General features: G+C 41.9%; 2 protein-coding genes across 2 annotated transcripts in view; both read right to left on the bottom strand.

Moving 5' to 3' along the window:
- Window positions 1-13,498, bottom strand: part of LOC109484403 (mucin-5B-like) — a 41,465-nt gene extending 27,967 nt beyond the window's left edge. Inside the window, exons 1-16 of the mRNA XM_019787651.1 lie at window positions 13,401-13,498; window positions 9,254-9,318; window positions 8,965-9,052; window positions 7,818-7,924; window positions 7,498-7,590; window positions 4,806-4,901; window positions 4,432-4,527; window positions 3,791-3,886; window positions 3,338-3,433; window positions 3,174-3,209; window positions 2,752-2,900; window positions 2,391-2,512; window positions 1,788-1,993; window positions 1,345-1,472; window positions 774-993; window positions 84-318 (exon numbers count right to left, since the gene is read on the bottom strand). Of these exons, the coding sequence (XP_019643210.1) occupies window positions 84-318; window positions 774-993; window positions 1,345-1,472; window positions 1,788-1,993; window positions 2,391-2,512; window positions 2,752-2,900; window positions 3,174-3,209; window positions 3,338-3,433; window positions 3,791-3,886; window positions 4,432-4,527; window positions 4,806-4,901; window positions 7,498-7,590; window positions 7,818-7,924; window positions 8,965-9,052; window positions 9,254-9,318; window positions 13,401-13,429 (1,862 nt within the window). The 5' untranslated portion in view covers window positions 13,430-13,498. The remainder of the gene's footprint in view (window positions 1-83; window positions 319-773; window positions 994-1,344; window positions 1,473-1,787; window positions 1,994-2,390; window positions 2,513-2,751; window positions 2,901-3,173; window positions 3,210-3,337; window positions 3,434-3,790; window positions 3,887-4,431; window positions 4,528-4,805; window positions 4,902-7,497; window positions 7,591-7,817; window positions 7,925-8,964; window positions 9,053-9,253; window positions 9,319-13,400) is intronic.
- A 2,199-nt stretch (window positions 13,499-15,697) lies between these two features.
- Window positions 15,698-20,285, bottom strand: LOC109484482. The gene is made up of 11 exons (XM_019787751.1): window positions 20,055-20,285; window positions 18,889-18,954; window positions 18,529-18,597; window positions 18,261-18,352; window positions 17,908-18,001; window positions 17,591-17,722; window positions 17,329-17,394; window positions 16,947-17,015; window positions 16,698-16,789; window positions 16,494-16,587; window positions 15,698-16,151 (listed from the first exon to the last, which is right to left on the bottom strand). The coding sequence occupies exons 1-11, from the start codon at window positions 20,097-20,099 to the stop codon at window positions 16,140-16,142; spliced, it is 831 nt and encodes a 276-aa protein (XP_019643310.1). The 5' UTR covers window positions 20,100-20,285; the 3' UTR covers window positions 15,698-16,139.
- Window positions 20,286-20,866: the final 581 nt, after the last annotated feature.

Raw genomic sequence — 20,866 nt, 5'->3', positions numbered from 1 at the left:
TATGGTTATGGGCTGTATCCGCCATTGTCTTTCTATGAGGACCTACATCTTGCCACTTTACCAGACTAGATAGTTGTCCTTACCATTGGTTGCATCCCTGTCTGGTGGTCTGGCCGGGCTGGTACTCCCTGCCGTTGTGCAGACAGCTGCAGTTCGCCCCCGGCACGCAGGCGTCGCCATGATGCACCGTGCCGGACGGACAGAAGCACCCGTCCACGCAGTGTTCTGCGCAGGCGTAGCTGGAGTCCAGGTTGCGGCAGGTCCGCGGACAGGCGGTGCCGCACTCCTCGTGAATCTTTCCCGCCGGACACTCGTGCCCTGGCAGCCAAATAATTGTGATTCCGGTTTCCGAGCAGGTAACATTTAAGATTCCTTATATAACCTTAAAGTAGACGACGCTAGGATGAAGCAATTCTTAATATAGTATCAAAAGATATTAAACCGTACCACAACTGGATTACATGACTTACAATTTTCAAGAGTATGGACCTATCACAAGCTAGCAATTAATCTAGTACTAAAGAATTTTATGTTTTTTTTTTATCTTTTAAGAAATCCACTAGCACAAATCACTAGACAAAGGTTACCGATGCTTTACTTTCTAATTGCCCTGTAGATTTGCTAAATTTGCCTAAGCTTGATATTTCTGATTTTGGGAGAAGAAATGCTGTTGAAGTGAGTTCAGTGCCTAGAAGTGATATATGTACCTTTTCACTGAGCAAACTCATTATAAAGAAAATAATATAACTACAGCAAATTAAGGATTGACTTACAGCAGAAATCTTGAGATCTCCAGGACAGGACCACCTCGCTGTGTGCGCATGCGCGGGAGTACTGGGTGAGCGCGCTACACAGGCATTCGTCACGTGACTCGTAGGCACAGCTGCACAGGTCCGACACGCATGCGTGGATGTACGGAGTCGGGTCCATGGCGTTTCGGCAGGGCCTGAAGTCGGCGCTTTCCGAGAGAACACTGCAGATCTGGAAAAACTCCTAGAAAAAACAACAACAGGGAAACATTCATTTATTGCAAGATTAACTGAGACCTAAAACGTAAACTATTTCACTTACAACTTGATATGTTTGCTTTCGTGTTTAATTCAATTCATTAGGATACAGTGGAAATTCCTTGGGAAAATCGTAGATTATCCACAAAACGATAACTATAGTACAGATCTCGAACTTCCCATTCGCATGCGTGCAAATCTCGTGAAAGAATCTTGTGAAAGCCGTGTATTTTTCGTAAGAAACGCGTGTTAAAGCCGTGTAAAAGCCGCGTAATTCTCGTTTAAGTCTCGTGCATTTTTCGTGTGACACGCGGTGCACATGTTAGTTGTGACAAACCTGCAGATCGTCCGACGGTACTCCTGCGCAAGTTCCGGGCGTGTCGAACGGGACGAACGGACAGGTCTCCTCCGCTCCCGTCATCCTCCAGTTGTTTCCGAACTCCATCGTGTTGTGCAGCAGTTCGCCTGGACCGTGGGGAAGGGATTTTTTTGAGTATCAAGAGTAGTTTGATAAATTGTTACTTACTCTTGCCCTTATCATACTCGGAGTCCATTTTCTTCGTATATCTGATTTGTATGCTACTGCTAACAATAAATGCTGCCCAATGTGTCTGCAGATAGGCACAGGGGGACCTAAGGTCTAAGGCTAATAACACAAATATAAAGAGACGGAGAGACACAGAGACAGAAATAGACAGTCTGGACATAGAAAGATGGAAGGAAAGATAGATGTTCCGTTCAATACACTTTCAATGCGTGACAATGTTGAGACTTGAGTACCTGATCTTGATCTGAAGTCATCAGCATCGATCCCGTTGAAGTTGCCGCAGAGGCCGCAGGTCTTGTTGTGGTGGTCGGGGTCCAGTTCCACGTACACGCTCCCCTGCCCGTCCCACGACACCATCACGCCCAGCGCACTGTACAGCCGGACGTACGCGCCTGTCGACTCCACGTTGATGCCCTGGTACGAGTACGGCAGCGCCACCCTGTGACAGTCAATGGAAACGATTGGTCATTAATATAACATTCGCAGAAGAAGGCGTACTGTTTCTACACGTTTTCTCTTTTCTCCATCCTAGCAAATAAGGTCAATGGCCTGGACCAAAGGTCTGTTACCGTGGTAACTGCAGCTGTAGCAGATACCCTGTGGTGTTGGAATACATTATGTAGCAAGTGATACGAAAGAGTATGAGGAGCTAGTCACCATACATATGAATGTGTTGGAGTGATGGTAAACAGAGCGGTAAGTAGTTTGTTACAATAAACTATGCTTTTCAAATGTTCTATTTAGTCTTGATGAACAATAACCCATTCACACAACACTGTATACGTATGCAGAAGACCAGATAAATGCCCTATGAGTTTGTATTCTACACCAGGTACCTTTTGTCATTGACAGTCACATGGTGCCCGTCCTTGTGCTGTATGGTGACGTCCGTGTCCTTGATGCGAAGGTCGATCCTGAGGGTACATCTGTCCACGGTACACTCCCCATCCTCACGTACCTGGTGCACGGGGTTACAGGCGTTAGGAGGCAAACATAACGGCAAGAGGGGTTATTGTTAAGGGCCTAATGTTTAGTGTACAGTTCTTCTGGTGTTTGCTGCAATTCCGCAAGATGTCGCTGCTACCTCATCAACGAAGAACATGACCAACCGTTGCATACATTTCTACGTTTCGCTATAACGAATTCTTTGGGACAAATCCACCTCGTACGTTGCAAACCCCCGGTACTATGTCTTACCATGACGCTGAAGGCATAGTCCATGCAGTCTCCGGCCAGGAGGTAGCTGCAGTCGGCGTGCGCGGGGAAGTCGAAGTACCGCCCGTCAAACGTCAGGAAGTGCCTGCCGCTCCAGGCCGAACACACGCGGCCGGGGTGGGTGGAGGCGGCTGGCAACAAAACAGTCAGAATTATGTAGCTTGTGTCTTAAAAAAATTTGTGTTGTTTTGATCTTTCAAGAGAATATCAATTTAAAGAGCCAAAATGAACACATTTTACAAGCATGTATGGAACACTCACTGATAATAAACTAACCCGTGGAAACGTGCATTGGGTTAGCTTGTAGCTATGTTCAATGTACATATCATCCAATTATTATATCAATTGCATTTAAAACCAAAGGTTAGATACAATGTGTAACTAATATTGACACCTAATCTTACCTCCAAACTGCTGCGTGTGATCATTTTCAAACAAGCCTGGAAGAAAAATGTAACAAAAAAACGGTCAGACAATGCGATCATATGATAAACTTTACAATACGTACTATGCGTTATTGATGAAATATTTTCAAAAATTCAAAAAGATGATATAAAATGTCCCTCACTGTATTGGCACCTGGTCCCTCCGTAATGTTGCGCACATGCGCACTGATTAGGTGCTACGCAGGTCCCTCCGTGAAGACATGGTTCGTCACAGGTGGCTGTTGAAGGGAGGGGGGCAATTACTTATATCAAAAAACAACAGTACTTGTCTTCAATAGAAACAAAGAGTCATAACTACAGTGGTTTGCGTTCCGGCTTCTCTTTTGTCACTGATATTTTCAAATTAAATGTTTGTAGTTTGTAACAAAGCTACATGTACACAAGAAAACAAGCAACTGGTTTGGCAGTTTTCAAAATCTACCCAGTTGGTTCAGTAACTGTTTTCTTGTGTATCTCATTACCTGGATGTCTAACCTTCATTGACGTAAAATTACATGTGGTGTGCATATATTTGATTCAAGACACTGTCTTTACCATACAGTTACATATGCCCAAAATTTATACAAAGAACTTACGAATTTCACAGGTCTGTCCGCCCCAGCCGTCCTTGCAGCTACACCGTTCAGGGGCGACACAGAGTCCCTCGTTCTGACAACCATTCGTACAAACAGCTGGAAGAAATGATGTACAAATCACGTTTAGTCACACACTGTACAGATAGATCCTGTAGACAAATCAGACTTCGTTTGGCTTATCTTAAAAAAAACATTTTTTTTGCGAACAAGCTTCTGTGAGCAACTGGTTTGGTTTCATGTCACCGATAGCAACACGTTTTAGTCGTTGCTGCACATACTTCTGTCCCACAAAATCTAGGTTAATCAAAGTTATCGGGGTCATTGAACTGTTGATCTTAGTTCACAGCCAGTAGTTTACCATATTTAGCTTATGACGTATCGTAACGTCAGTGCTGACGTCACTTCCGGACCATGGACGCATGGACTTGCACCGCCTAGTATTTATCAGGGCTCTGCAAACAGCCTCGCCCAAATTTCTTCTCTACGAAAATCGTGTCGAGGTGGATACTATCTTCTATGCAGACAACATAAATCCCTTAACGACATTTTAAAAAGATTCTCAAACACTAAGGTTTCCCGTCCTTGATAAATAGGTGGTTGTCTGATGAATTTTATCAGTGATGGCAAAGTTGTAAACTTACGGGTTGCACAGTGGTTGCCTTTGTATCCAGTCGGACATGTGCACACGTTAGGCTGTGTACAGACGCCCCCGTTCTCACACGGGGGAGAGCAAACAGCTGCAAAACGGCAGAGGAAGCACTTCAAGTTTGTACTCTGGCGAAACAATCTACGCCTATCAATACAATTTATAGATTGTTGTACTTGTACATGTACATGGAAATCTACCGGAAAAGAGCTCTCAAATACATAAACACATAGCCCACTACAAATACTCAATTGGCACCCTATTTCATTCCTTTTATACTTAAGATACATTACTATACAACCAGTATGAGTATGTTAGAGTCCTGAGTGGGTAAATAATGTGTTCATTAAAGTTCAAATGTTCTCGTACCTGTCTGACACCGGTCCCCCTTGTAGCCAGTCTGACATTCACATTGGTAGGGGGCTGTGCAAACACCCCCGTTCATACACTCCGGATTACAAAGGGCTGCCGAAAAAATACAACATATAACTAGAAAGGCCAATATTTGCTTTGGAGCAAATATAGCGATGGGTTCACCACATTTTACGACATGGCAGGGAAAGAATGAGAAACACTAGAAAGGCCAACATTTGCTTCGGAGCAAATGTAGGAATTTCACTCCATACCCTTCCCCAAACAAAACTGAGAGATTCTAAATAAATCATACTGCAATTATACAAGGACAAGCTGTTTGAATCTCGACAGGTATTTACAAAACTGGCACTTGGCAATTATCTCCCTTTTTTTTACAAAGATACAACGACACTTTAAATCTCGACAGCTTTACTTTACACTTTTGACGAGATTGTAACTACTACTAACGGAAGCAAAATTTTCACGGCCTGAGAAAAATGGACATGTTCACGGAAGTATATATTCACGGTGGTGACAGTTGACAGGAAAAGAAAGTCCAGGAATTATTTCCTAACTGTAATGATAAGTTCACAATACAGAGGTGACAGTGAAACCGTGAACATTGACCCCCCGCTTGCGTTGCGGTACAGTAGAAAAAAAATCGGGAATTACAGCAATCAATTTACTGAGTATGTTTGCTTAGTTTCCAGATGTTTTGTACTTGTAGTTTTTAAATGAACGAAAACCGATGCGCGCACAGATGTTACTTTTGTGACAACATCAAAGTGATTTTGGTTTGTATGTTGAAAAAATACAAAAGACTAACATTCGAAGTTATTGAAATTCTTGAGTAAGAACAATCAGTTTTGGAATGTTAAAAGCAAAGCAATGGATATTAAAACGAAAATGTTAAAATTAAATGTTGAAATTGTTAAAATGTAAAATGGTTAAAATGGTTAAAATTGTTGAAATTGTTAAAAATGTTAAAATTGTTAAAAATTGTAAAAAGGATAATTAAAAATATCCAGTGTACCGGGGTTCGAACTCGTAATGTCTGGACTTGCAGTCCTGCGCGTTACCAACCGAGCTATCTGGACACGTTTCCAATACTTCCTGCATTGTATGTCATATAAAGTGAACAACATGGCGGTAACGATCGCTTCAAGTACTAGTAAGGGACTTTCTAGGAGATACACTCTACAATTTTGGTGATTCTTCAGAAATCGATAACAGAATATATAATACTAGTCGGTGAAGATTGTGGAAAATTGTTGATACCGTGGCGCGCGCGTATCGTTGTTTACAGTACTCGCGGGGCGCAGGTCATTGACCTCCCGCTTGCGTTGTTCCAACAGAGAAGAGCAAAATATCTGCCAGTTTTTGCGTCAGATTTTCAGTGTTTGTTAAAATCATATACAGGCATCCATGCAGCTATAATTCTTCCAACTAGTTCGTAGTTAGGTGAAATGTTTATAGGAATCACACGAATCGGTATCCAGTATCAGAGTATCATGGCCCACGGCCGAGACCGAGACCGAGACCGCGTGGACCAGCTGCGCTGGTACGTGAAAATGGTAGTAAATAAATTAATTAGCCAACAGCCAATCAACAGCCACATCTGCAAACATGACCACACCTGCTTGTATGCCCATATTTGGGCCTTCCCCCGAATTCCTTTCTTATTACGTCACGCGCGTACGCCCCCACAGTACTTTCCTATGGGGACCACTAAAAAGCAAATAAAACGATTGTAAAAGCTTGTATCAAAAAAATTAAAAAAACGCCTAAGGGTATTTACCCACTCTACCTCTATACGAAATTACAGGTAATTTCGCCTAAAAATGAAGGAGTTGAATCAATTTAAAGAAGTGGCAGGAGAAGAAGGAGGAGGAGAAGGAGGAGAAGAAACATCAGAAAAAGCAATATGGTTTCACCTCACCACTTCGTGGTGTGGTGAACCCATAATAAATCATAACGCAGATAATATACAGTCACTGTCGCGTTTTGTGGGTGTAATGGTCCCCTACAGGGAATACATACATTCTAAATCTTGCTTTTATAGAGGTTTTTATTGTCACCATGTCAGCTGGTGCAATCATTGGATTGTATTCTCTCAACGCTAAGAAATTAACGAACTTAAGAATAAACTTTACGATTATATGAGGCCAATAAATTGAGGAAACAATGGGGACCATATGTGGACCGTGCACCATTGTTCTTGATCTTGATGAGTGGGGGTTTTCGTTGGCCAGCGTTGCATCAGAATTTTGCCTGTTGAAGACGATATCTTTTCCCACACAACATTTGAAAACTATAGAGTATAGACATTATGTTTTTTTTTATTTACTTCATATTCACCACAAAGCAAGGCTCATGAGAGTCACTCAAATATTTTGTATTACTGTATAGACAGTGAGGACAGATTTTTTTTACCTTTGTCTTGATAAGTTTAAGATTACACCCATTTGGGAAACAATCACATGGTAGCTTGTTCTATAGTGATGTTGTTCTAGGAAAGAAGCTTTCAGCGTGGAACTTCCTCATAAGAGGTGGTGTATGGAGGAAGAGAGGATGATTTACTTCAGTGGAATGTCGTCATCCTAAATATGCGAATACGACCTAAAGGAGACATTCTGTCGAAGTGCTATGCACAATACTAGTATAATACGGGTTTCGCGCAGGCGCAGTACGTGCTGGCGTGACTCACCGTTTTCGCAGGTGTATCCATGGTAACCGTCGTGACACAGGCACGTGTTCATGCCGATACAGTCGCCATTGACGCAGCCGGGCAGGCACAGGACTGCGGACACGTCAGAGTAACGTGTTAGTTCATCCCGTATTACACAACAGCTTACAGATTGTCGCTCGCAAAAATCACAAATTGCCTTTAGAATCCATGTTGCTGTTGAGTGCGTTTTGTCACCCACAAGTGAAGTTTGATTGTGAAGCCCGACAATATGAGATTTAAAATGTATATTTTAAGGCAGATAAAGTTGATTCTTAAAAAATTGACTCCTGATTACGCACCATCTTGCAGTTCTTTGGTCAGCCGCTGTTCGCTGTTTGCAGTTAGCTGCTCATCTTGGTCCCTCTTTTCTTTTGCTGGTTGCCGAACAAAGGTGCCCCATTCAGACCTGGGCACAGGAAGAAGGCTTATATGAGTGGTAATTTAACGTGGTGACTCAACGTGTGGGTGGCTTATGTTAGGATGGATTATTACCTTCGTCAAGAGGGTTATACTTTGATATAATACGTAGCGTGGTTTTGTAGCTATGGTGTTCAGGCTTGACAGTATATTATTATGAAGATATTGACGGATGGATGGATGGATGGATGGATGAATGGATGGATGGATGGATGGATGGATGGATGAATGGATGGATGGATGGATGGATGGATGGATGGATGGATGGATGGATGGATGGATGGATGGATGGATGGATGGATGGGTGAGTATTTAGAATGTGGTTTCATCTTGAAATATCAAAGACGTGGTTAAATTTCGGGCACAATAGCGGCACCCTGTGGTACTAAATCTTACGGGCATACATATCTATATATTTTTATGTTGTATATTGTTGTCGTTCGTTCTTATCCATGACTATCTTTAGACATAAAAGAAATATTCTACTTATGTTTATGCTACCAACATGCAAACACCATAAACCGAGACACATAAAGTTGAAATGTGGTTTTAAGACCGTGTTCCAAGGTGACCGTGGTGGAGAGAAAGGTTTTGATTTATTCCTTATTTGTCTTAGTTGATACCAAGTGTTCTTCAACCTTCAGATCGTTAATTACGTCATATCGACACGCCTTGATCACAAAGTCCAATTAGATCACGAGACGTGATGTCCAGGTCCTGTGATGAAGCCATGTTTGTTGGTTGCCATGGTTTTAAGAGACGCTACGTCAGAGTTGGCCCTTTGTCCCTTTCGAGGGCACCTCAGGTTGAGGAGGGTTCAAAAGCCTCACCTTGTGAGCAAACACTATAAACCACGGGTTGGGTAAAGTTCAATGGCTGTTTCCTGCCGATGATGTTTGCTACGGTCATAATGGGGAAATTTCCTTACGCACAACTTTTTGTGTGACGCCAATTTTTAACTTTTAACAATTGTGGTCACGACTTCATGGGTTAAGCGGTCACGACGCTAATGATAAACGTGTAACGTACACATCATCCAGCGGCATGCTTCTCTTCGCCACATGGTGGTTGTTTTCCCGGCTGGACCACTTCCACAGACTGGCAAAGCCGCACGCATCTGATAAAGAAACATGAAACCATTTATTTTTACACTCACTGTCCCAAAATGGTGTAAGGTAATTCCTATAGCTAGTCAAGAAGCAAACTATCACTTTCCAAGAAAGAGCGTGCAGTTTTTTTTTATGTTCTACAAGAATGAGAAATCTAAAGCTAGGCAAAGAGTTGACTTTCTACCGTTTAACTTTTGTTCATAACTTACCAGCAGTGGTTGCCAGAAGTAGTATTCCTAGGATGACCAGGGCACATGACGGCGAGCCCCTTATCCTGAAACAAGATAAAGATCATTAAAAACGAGACTTCCTGTAATAAAAAAGATTACAAGAAAACGTTTCAGAAGTATTAGCGATGTCTAATAGTTCGTGATTAAACTTTCCGATGAGGTACTTGTCTCCTTAATTTAACACGACGTAGCAGTGAAAGATGAGGCAAAAAATGTCTTTCCTTGATTAAAAATTAAGCCGGCAACTGTATCACGTGTACTACGTCGTTTGCAAACTTTAATACAACGCGCTCGTATATTCAACACAACCTCAACATGTGATGGGAACTTTACAAAGATGTATAAGAGAAGCGTATATCAAAGGGATCGATATGCAATTAGAGAATGTCCTGGACTCGGGTCTGGGTCAACATACTTTACAGACTAGTCCTATCAAGAAGGTTCTTTTTTAACCTCCTTGGACCTATCTAAGGTCGAGGCCGAGACACTCGACAATCATCAGAAGTATTGTAATGGTTTATGTGTTATCCTGTCCACCAACCAACAAACAGACGATGCTTAAAATATATCAATCTCCACAGTGGAGGTAATAATGCCATAAACAAAATCTTAGCGGGTTCATAGAAACCAAAGCTAATCTATGGACTAACAGTAAATTATTGATACGGTCGCCTTTTCTGGACAGAAAAGCTGAAAACAAGTATGTGTGGTTGTTAAAGTTATTGATATACAAGAGGTCTAATGACTTTTCTTTCGAGCATCTTGCTCCAAATCTTTTGGACTTTGAGATGAAGTTACCTCAAAGTCAGTGACCTCCGCGGAGTATTGGAATGGGTTGCATTGCAATTGTGTGAATTTGTGTCTGTAGGTTCGCAGCTGTAACTCACGATCACATTGCTGCATTGGTATGTAGTTTGGCATGTCGTCTGCTAGTATGCGCGAGATGATGCACGTTGTTTCTTTTTATACCGTAGCAGTTTTCATAGATTATGTAATATCTAAAAAAATGCCCCTATTTTAATGGACTTAGCGGTATGAGCGGTAATAGCGGTTTTCCAAGCAGATATTGGGTTATTTGTGTCAGCCGTTCACGGTACTACTTAGCGTCATGGCGGACGGCCAGACAGCTGTCGGTATTCAAAGGCATCGTGCAACGCAATGCGGAAATTTCAATAAGGAAATCTGTCTGATATTGACTTTTACTGCCATTACCTGGCACGTTGTCGTCATCCTTCATACTTAAAACATTTGTTCTGCTTGTGAAGAGTTGTTACTCCGTGAAGGAGGTCATGGCCTCCGGATCGAAGTACATTGTACTAGCATTAAAATTGACGAAGTGTGAACAGTTGTGTGTTGTGCCAAAAATAAAACTTCACGGAGAATTGTCGCCTAGGACTACTTGTTGTGTTTTAAAATGATTTTATTGCCATCGGATGGCGTACCCTATCCTGGGTGCCATCCTCCGTAGTTTTCGCCCGCTCCCTAATGTCGCTACCACGGTGGACGAAAACTACGGAGGATGGCACCCAGGCTAGGCGTACCCTGTTATCAGACGTTATATTTCCGTCACCAGGTGAAATTTGACAAGAAGCAGACAACAGGATTATCTACTAAACCGCTGAGAACTGCTGTTATCGATACAAACGTGGTTAATTGGTTCATAACAGCATCTCTGTTTCTTCGTTTCCACAGCGTATTTGGAAGAGGTGCAATTTGTAGTATCAGTAGATAGTAACGTAGGCGGCACAGATGTGTGTATGTGTAACCTGTATCTTAGGAACGGCATTCCTTGTTATGCCTCAAGTCCTTGTTTTTCTTCTCTGCGTCTCGTTTTGTCAATAACATGTACAAGTTGTGAGGTAGCTGTATAGTGCAGTATTGGATGTAACTACATTTATATGTACATACATTTGTATAATGGCATCAATACGGCTACGGCGACCGGCGAAAATGGGACTGCAATAATCACTGCATCATAATGATTTCATGTTCTATTTGCATGCCACAATTAGTCTCTACCAGACTAACTACACTGGCTATATATAGGAGAATATTTGCTAGGGTAGTTTGGCCGCCTTGGTGACTGTCCTTGGAGGAATTAAAAGAAACAACCTTCCCGAGGTCGGACTGCCCTGGCCAATTTTACTCTCCTTTTTGCCGAATTCTACGATCCGTATTCCCGTAGAAAGGCCTGGTGGAGGCTATGCCACAATTGTGCTAACACAGATTCCGTACCGTGCTACAGGGTGTGTCGCTATGTTAGATAAATGTAAAATCTGACGGGTGTTTCACGCGCATCATACGTGGATCATCAACGCAGCATAAGTCCAGCGGTAGGAGCGCTGTAAGCTACACCATGTGTCATATGCCTAATGCCTTATGATAATCGGATCGTACCACCATTAAGGGCTGAGGTGAAAAGCCCTTAGTAACACTGTTGAAGGTTAAACATTGGCTGCGGCTACTGTAATCCGTTGTCTAAATGGGCATAAAATACTGAAGAAAACGTCCATTTCTCGCTATTACTCAGTTTTGAACATTTTCATTCTTTTTCTTTTGCAACTAACCAACCGACCAACCAACCGACCGACACATTTTACTCGATATCTTGGTCGTCTAGTAGTACAGATTTGTAAGCAAACAATTTTTGAGGGACATTGTAGTTGGAAATTTTGATGACGACCTCACTTCAACTGTCTATAAAATTGATCGTATTGCCTAACTTTCATAACTGCCTTGTGCGAGTTCACTTTATTACACAAACTGTGCTTTTATTATAGAGGACTTTATTGACACAAAAATGCCCATACTTGATATTGACACTACAAAGGTACAGGGACTTTCGTAAAGTCTTTGTATATACATCCTGACCCATTCCAAGAATCCATTCGTCATTGGGTACAATTCTTCCACAGTTGGAATATTTCCAACTTAACTAAATGAAGACTTCATTCAACCAATGATTTTGTTTAACCGATCCTGATTCAATCGGTTGACCGTGTGTTACGCAATCAGCGGTCTTGCCCAGCAACGTGGTAAGGAACAGGAAACAAAGAGGGAAAAGGTCTTCGAACAATACATTTGTATCTGGAACCGTGTGGACCACATGAGAGATAGAGTCCACATCTATATTGTACAAAACAACGAGGAAATACCAAGGACGTCTTACAGACGGAAGGAAAGACAGGCATTTTGGTCAAATTTTTGCCGAAGAATCTTACGTATACCCAAAAAAAGACTCAAAAGTTTTCAGTAAGGACGTGAGGATTTAACTTTGGCGCTATATGGCTAATTTTAATACGAAGTAATGATCTCCTTCCAAAGCAGTTCATGGTAGTTCGAACGCCGGGTTTTGAACCTCCGAACCATGGCATATTTGTTGTAAACCATTGGGTAAGGTAGTCATTTTACAACCACGTACAGTGTTGATTTCTTCTCTTGGAATCGCACACTTGACCTCAAACACGTTTAAGACCCCATGAAGTGCCGTACTGTAAAGTCTACAGAGCTGACGAAAACTGACCATACAGGTGTTACCACCAACACGTTAGGGAAACACTGAACGAGGTCAAGCTGGCGTGATTGTGTTTATCTATTTGGAGATAATAGCGCCTGTCTACACATGTGATGAACACGTTGGAACAGCGGGAAAGTGTATCTCCACAGCTAAATAAACCCAACTGTGGGATAAAACGCCGCTAGCCAGATAAAACCCGTTGCGCTGCAACCAAAGCTAGGGAAATGCGGTGGCTAGTTGAACTCACCAACTTTAGTATACATAGGCGTTTTCTTACTACGCTCTTAAACACGCGAAGAGGCACCGCCATTCCAGTACTTATAGTAAACGCCATAAACTGCCTTAACTGCTTTAGACCCACTAGAATGCTCTAAAAGATGTTTACCTGTTTATTCTGCTAGCGATACTTTCAAAAAATTATCTGATAGATACAATGCGCTTTCCCTGATTTTAGACTATGCGCCTTTTTTACAGAGCTTTGCCAAATTCAAAGTTTAAATACACACACACAAACACGCGTAGCTCGGAGTTGTTCTTTGACGACAAGTACGAACATTGTAAAACGTGTAGAGCTACGGAATAATGAGAAGAAGGATTGGCTGTACGTACAGTTTGGCTGTCACCCGTAAGTCCCCCATCGCTGTCCAAAGCCGGACTGACAAAAGCCGGGATTTGTCCGGAGCTACATGCGCACCGAGTGCGTAGGAATTTTTATAGCTTTGCTCTCTTGAGCGCGGCTGACGTAGGTTTGATCGGGATTTATAATCCCCAGGGCAATAAAATATATTAGTTTTTACAGCGTTGTTTGGCGAAGGAACGAGCTGGCAACCCGCGGGCAACTTTTCAAGGAAATGCTCCGTGTACGTGGTGCCCGAAAATGTAATTATTTACCGTCACAATTAGGCAAGATTAATTAGGTAATCTAATTAGTAGTGACTTTTCGGTCTGTTTAAAGCCTATCTCGAAGACTCTAACACTTAGATAAAGGCCTATCTTTGTAATTCGCCGTAACTTTGAGAGTTTGTTTGAAATCTATTGTCCCTACGTGCCAGGGGTCACTTGCGCCACTAGTGCGTAGCAACTTGCGTGGGCTTCAGCCTTCCGGTCTCTCCACATCTGGTAAAACAAATTACAGATATCATTATTCTGTCATCCGTCAGGCTAAAGACCCCCAAAGTAGACCTTAAACTTGTGATATATCGTACCTCGTGATTGATGTGACGACAGGGCAGCGTGTACGCCCTTGCCACATGGACGCACACGTGGGGTGGGACACGCGGGGAAAGGTGTGTCCTGGCGCGGGCTGGCCTCTGGCGTTAGTGTCATGAACTGGTCAAGGGCAAGGACATACGGCGGCCTTGACCGAGTGTGTTATCACATGCAGATGGTTAGATTATCCAGTACTACATCCTCAGCCATGATAGCTATGCTTACTTTTTCGAATATTGTCATCAAAGAAGTTAAGTGACATGTTGACCTGTTACTCTTATTTCATTTGTATATTTGATTTTAATGAACGTTATGGCAAAATTTAAATTGCGTTCTCAGGATATTGTTTCATTTATTTATTACCCAGCACATATCTTTTGTTTAATTGATTTATTTAGATTGTTATAGGTTAATAAAGGGAGGTCTTTCTCTTATACGCTTTCGGCCTTTGTTGCACTGTTGCGGTGTCTAACACAAGTGAAATAAAATTTAATCATACAAAGTAAACTAATGGTAATAATAGCATAATATCATAAATATACCAAAATATAAATCACAATGGGAAGACAAACAAAACCAAATCTTAAAAACCGAGCCATTCAGCGAAATCTAATACAGCTGACTTGTCTGATAAGGTAGCACATGGCAAGCTGAAAAAACAAATACGATAAAATCTTGCTCATATTTCAACATGTAAAAAAGAGTCCATTTATTTTGTTATATCAGACAGATGCTGCCTGCACAATGTGGACCTTGTAAAACATCTTATTTACACTAAAGAAACTTCATTAACACGACTAAAGTGTATAGACTGTTGTGAGGTAACTGTGAGTACATGTAAAATTCTAAGGTAGTAAATATTCTAGTTAATGAACTGTACGTGTGTATATTAATATAGTATCGTAGGGCGACCTCTGCCATGTTATGATACCAGGGCAACGATCTCAAAGAGAGTTACTTTGAAGTCATGAAGAAGTGTTTCATGTTAAAACCTACAGGCGATGGTCAAGAGATACACAAGTAAACAAGAGTGCTGACTGAACAGCTTTGAGGGACCATCAGAATTTCATAGTAAGGATAGCCTCCGTGGCTTGAGGTCTGAGATTAGCCTCTTCCAGGCTTCGGGAGCACGAGGCGGCTGGAAAGAGTAGAAATCGGCTAAATAGAGAGATAACCATGCCAGGGGAGAGGTCTGGTAGAGAGAACAAACAGTTCTCTTTCCAGCCGCCTCCCGACGCCTGGTAGAGACTAGTCAGGGATAGTCTTGACCCGGCTGGAACAGCTAGGTGCAGTTATAGCCCGCGCCGGGAGGCCTCGGACAAGTCCGGGCGTAGGGTTGATGTACTCCCGAGGCCTAGCCATGGTCAATCCCCGGAGACATGAAATTAGTTGTTCACTCCCAACCAGAAAACTATTGGTTTCTAAGAAACATTCATTAACTTCACTTGCCGCGTAATGTCCATTGTGGTCTGTGATTGGTGAAACAGGTGCACCGCGGCCTGTGATTGGTGAAACAGATGCAACGCAGTCTGTGATTGGTGAAACAGATGCAACGCGGCCTGTGATTGGTGAAACAGATGCAACGTGGCCTGTGATTGGTGAAACAGGTGCCATATAGTATAATAAAAGATCGATACATGATCACAAAAAGATTTTTTTATTTCCATTGGATCAGATTAAAATTTTAACAATGTAAACGTATATTGTATTCCTTCCTTTGTAAATATTAGGGATATTGGAATCATGACAGGCTATACAATTCGATTTTATCAGAAGTATTTATCAGCGTTGTTTCAATAATTTCTAGCCTTAACATTCCTTGGGTGACGAAATAAACCGTATGTCATATGTCTGACTGGGATTAAAACTGCACTGTATGTGATAACGCTTATGTGTATCAGATTAGTGTTACACCTCTACCGAACACCATGCTTGGGGATAAATTTCCCATTTTGTCTTTACGATACTACCAAAAATTTATCAAATTTATTTTATGTATACAAGGAGTCCGAATAGACTATTCCAGCAAAAGTCTGCACTGAAGGCGGATCACTAGCGCGGAGGGATACAGGTGTTCTCCGGTCGGCTTACAGAGTTGGACGTCCCGTCAGGGGCTGATATCTGTGCAGGTCCGCGACACTACAAGCCGTGCTGAAATAGTTGTTACAGTCGTTAGCAGGGCCTTGTGTGACGTTATAATGCTACTGTATAGTGAGTGCATGTTTGCATTGATTTTAAAGGTCTTTGATTTATGATAACTGTGTTCTCCTAAATGGGAAGTTTAGGACAAAAATCATAACTGTGTTCTCCTAAATGGAAAGATTATAATTAGGACAAAATCCTTCAGGATAGACATTAAACTGTATTACTAATAGTTACAGTAAGTTTACGTGTGATCTGTGTTACTGTATTCGCATTCTAGTTGTATATCGTGTGCTTACAACTACAGCAGAAACTTGGTACACACTGCCAGGGACAATCAAGAAAACTTACCTTGGAAATGATTTCTCTAACTTTGGCTTTTTCAGAACTGTAGGTAAAGATGTCCTCGATGTACTCAACGCCTGTGCGGATGTCGCTGATCTTACTGGAGAAGACATAATCATAAAATGAAGTTACTACTGTGTGAAAGGAGATCATGTTCAAGAGAAAATCAGTATCAAACTCGTCAAAGTCCGAAGAGCGCCGCCTACCGACCTTGCGATGATGTCCAGGACCTTCAGCTTGTCGGAGTAGGGCACGGCCTCCAGCACACCGACTGCTTCTGCGCACGTCATCGGGCAGAGTCTCTGTATACAGGGAGAAACACATGAACGTAGCGTATTGTGGGACCTGGTTCTTTGAAATGTATGTTACTACTATAGAGAGAGGGGGGAGGAAGGAGACAGGCAACCATCGTGGCATGGTCTATTCGACATGCCAAACAAAATTAAAATAGCAACTCACCCCCTGAAGTGTCCGGAGTGCTTTTATTTCGTCATGTACTTGTGGGAGGGTCTGGAAAACGCGAAATACCTGAAATGTCGAAAAGAATAGTAATTTTGTAAGCAACCAAGGAATATGACGGTTGAAGCTTTACATCGTATTACTAGTATTTGTATTCATACGTTGATTTGGAAGCAAAATATCAATGTCTTTCCTGGTATAGAAATGACATACAGAGACTTCTCCAACTTTCCTGTGCTTTTGTCATTGCAAATAATAACTATCATCATACGCCAGACTCTTTCTTAGCTGATAATGAAAAGAGTGAGTGTCTTAGAAAGATACCCAGCAAAGATGTTTTTGTCTCCGTCAATGATAAAAGTAGCTTCAGTAAATGACGAACCTGATCAGCGCTGAAGCTGCCTCTAGACTGGGAGAGAACCGCCAACTTGTCTTCTATAAACAACGCCTGCGGGAGACATATAAGTTAGTCTATTGTTTAATCGTAGACGTACGTAATTATACATTTCTATTCATAATCTTCACTATTTGCACCGACATTAAAACGTCCTTACTGTATTTTCACGTTGTTAGTGAATTCACAAGGTGTTAACTTCTTGCAAGTGGTGTAACACAGACCCTTCAAAAGATAATGATAGTCTTACACTTTTAAGTTTCTGTTCGAGTTGACTGAAATTCCTCTCGTCCATTCCGTCGGTACGCTGGGTACGAGATGCGGCAGCTGGTCCTCGGAGGTCGTCTCGTTCCCTGGCAGTAGCCGTATGGTTTTCATTCGCCTGTTGATATGCATAGCTAATTATCAATCATTGAAACAAAAATTTCTTTGTATTCAGGCTGTGCGCTTTTGCAACAAAAACACTTATAACTATCTAAGTCTAACCGGTAAAGGCAGAAAGGTTTGTAGCAATTTATATGTGCCTCAAAGTTCTGAAGACCCTTAATATTGTTGCTGTGGACTTACCCTAGTCAACATTTCTCTGGCCATGGATTTGTCGGGTGGCGAGTTGAATTGGTCTTCGATGTGTTTAAAACCAGAGGTGGCGTCAGTGACGGAGCTGTAAGAATAATGTAGTACAACTAGAACAGAGGTACTCTTCTTGGTCCCCTGGCATGATAGGGGAGTGGAAAAAAAGTTATGCCCAGATATAGCAATTTTCTTTTTCGATAGGGCCAAATAGATTAAGTATACATCATGTACATCATTTTTTATTAGCTATCTATCAGCTATAGTATTAGTAAGCATACTTTTGTACTTGAAAATTAATCCGAGGAACCATGTATCAAAATGCCTGTGAAAAAACGCCCCCTACTGACCGTGAGATGATCTCCAGGATCTGCATTTTATCGGAGTAGGACACGGCCTCCAGAACATCGGCTGCCTCTGCACATGTCATCGGACACAGTCTCTTCAAGTAAGAAGAATAAGTCAGAAATGTATATAACATTTCCAAAATACATTTCATAGACTATCTATCTAGGTCTTTTACGGACGATCGATATTTCAAATGGCTTTCTTTATCGAAGAACAGTAGTGTAAAATCACATATAATGTAGCATGTGAAATGAATATTTTGTAACTTACGCTTTTCAAATTCTGCGTTACTTTGACTTCGTCGTGTATTTGTGGGAAAAGCTGGAAGAGTATGACCAACTGAAACAAGGATATCGATATCATGGTCAGTTCATAGCAAACTCAGAAACGCCACCATGCGACAAGTTATCAACACTGCACCCCGCTACCATTCCCACTTCCCTCCCGCGAAGGGCTGTAAGATTTCAAACTTAACATTATGTCACTTATTTCAAACACACGCATACCCAAATCCCTAGAGACCGTATTAGTAGAATGTGATAGACAATGCGTTATATAATAGGCTGATACTTAGCCAAATTCCCTTCTTGTAGTCACGAATATGTGAAAAATATGGTGAACTCGGCAAACCTGGTTCGCACTGAAGTTGCCATGAGAACTCGACAGCACGGACAGCTTGTCTTTTGAAGAGGTCGCCTGTTGGATTAAAATTCGGTAGTCTTAAACATAATACTTCAGACGTCTTTTCTGTACATGCTACCGTCGCTAAGCTTGTCTCGGGGTGTTGTCTCCGCGTGTTTTGGATATAGAGATATTGTAACATTACCCAACTGGTTTTTCCGTAAGTCCGGCGTTCCTGTCAACAGTCAATTTACAATGCATCATAGCCTTTTGTATACCGCGAGGATGCATGGAATGTTAGATATCCGATGTTTAATACTACCAGCATCATGATATTTCTTATTTTGTAATCAAACGTTTTCTATTAATATGAATATATTAACATAATTTGGTAAACGTATGCGCCCATGTGTGTTGGTGGTTTCACCTTACTAAACAATCTGGATACAACACTAAAACACCAAAAAACTGAAGTCAATCTGGCATCACGAAGATTGAAACGTTTGTTTGTGTTGAGGAAGACAAATAATACTGTAGGGGTCTACTAGAGTGTAGTATTAAATGAGGTCACGCCTGTAAGAATAGTCCGTGAACCCTTGTAGTACCTGCTAGACAAGTAACAGCACTACGTAATTACACAGTACACAGCTTACCTGTCAAACCCCTGCTACACAACGACATGTTTTTGTACACACATTTCTTCTAATTCAAACTCCTATTGCCTTTTGAGGCAGTGCAGTATATATTTCTTGTTGTTAATGTGTTGTTATTTTTGGACAGGGAATCCCACCACAGCTGCGATTAGCCCTTGAACTTAATAAGAGCAAGACGGGTCGGAAACGTGAGAAAGTTGACTCAATCATTAACCACTAAGTAAACACGGTGATTCAAAGTCTAGTCCCGCCCAACGACGGTTTGAAGGAATGTTAAAAAGCACAAGTTTGTTTTTAAGGAACACAAAAGCCCAAGCCCGTGGCATCGCCAAACAAAATTAAAGCTATTTTCAGGTATGACATCATAGCCCTTGGGTAGGATTTGGGAGGGTCGGTCCCAGTCTATAATTTAAGACGTTACTTTTTATACGCTGGAATTTGTCCAAATATCGATAGCTTCAACTAGCCCTGCAAAGAATCTATGCGTAAACATGTCGTCACTTCAAAAGTAGGAGTACGTACTTGTTCGATCTGCCGTTGAAGTTGTTTGAAGCCCGTAGCGTCCATGGCTGACTAGAGACGGTGTGACCGGGACAGACTGAGCGATCCCTGTCGCCCGGGGCACATACTTGTGTAATTTGTACCGTACGTACGCCTACCTGTCTAACTATTCCGGTTCAGGGGTGCCGGGACACAACACTTTTCACTGAGGGGGGTGGAGGGAGATAACGAAATCGTTCAATGGCAGACACGGGGTTGGAATGTTAGAGCTTCCCTGTGAGAAATGAAAATAAACAGGAAGAAATTTGAGACATGCTAACAGTAATGACACTGTCTTGGGCCACCCCACCTCTTGACTTTATTTGAATTATACCGAATATCCTAACATCATCACAGCCTTGTTGGGGTTGGGTGAGCAAGGAAAATTCAAAATGGATGTGAAGGAAAAGGATTACTGTTTCACCGAAGGGAGAGTCGAAATTCCATAGATGTTGGAGGTGAAAGAGCGTAATATTTTCGGTGTCGTAAACTCGGACAGCGCCATCTACTGAAACGTGTAGGAACTGCAGCGCAATTAGCTGAAAATGGTTGCGACAAATTCTGGGATGGAAATGTGCTCGTTTGCATGTTAAGGTTTTGATACATTTTACAATAATGTGTTCACTAGTGGAACAGTTGACAGGCAACAACAAATCAAATGTTTCCTCCATTTTGCACGGCGCCATATTGCATTTATCATATGAGACACGTGAACACTCCTGCTAGAACAGTACGTATCCCGGGACTACATCGATACACCTGTAACAGCTGAACAGGTGAATGTGCTTTTACAG

The sequence above is a fragment of the Branchiostoma belcheri genome, unplaced genomic scaffold (assembly GCF_001625305.1).
Source record: "Branchiostoma belcheri isolate BF01 breed outbred unplaced genomic scaffold, Haploidv18h27 scaffold7, whole genome shotgun sequence".
Classification (NCBI taxonomy): domain Eukaryota; kingdom Metazoa; phylum Chordata; class Leptocardii; order Amphioxiformes; family Branchiostomatidae; genus Branchiostoma; species Branchiostoma belcheri.
This window is presented reverse-complemented; position numbering and strand designations above follow the sequence as displayed.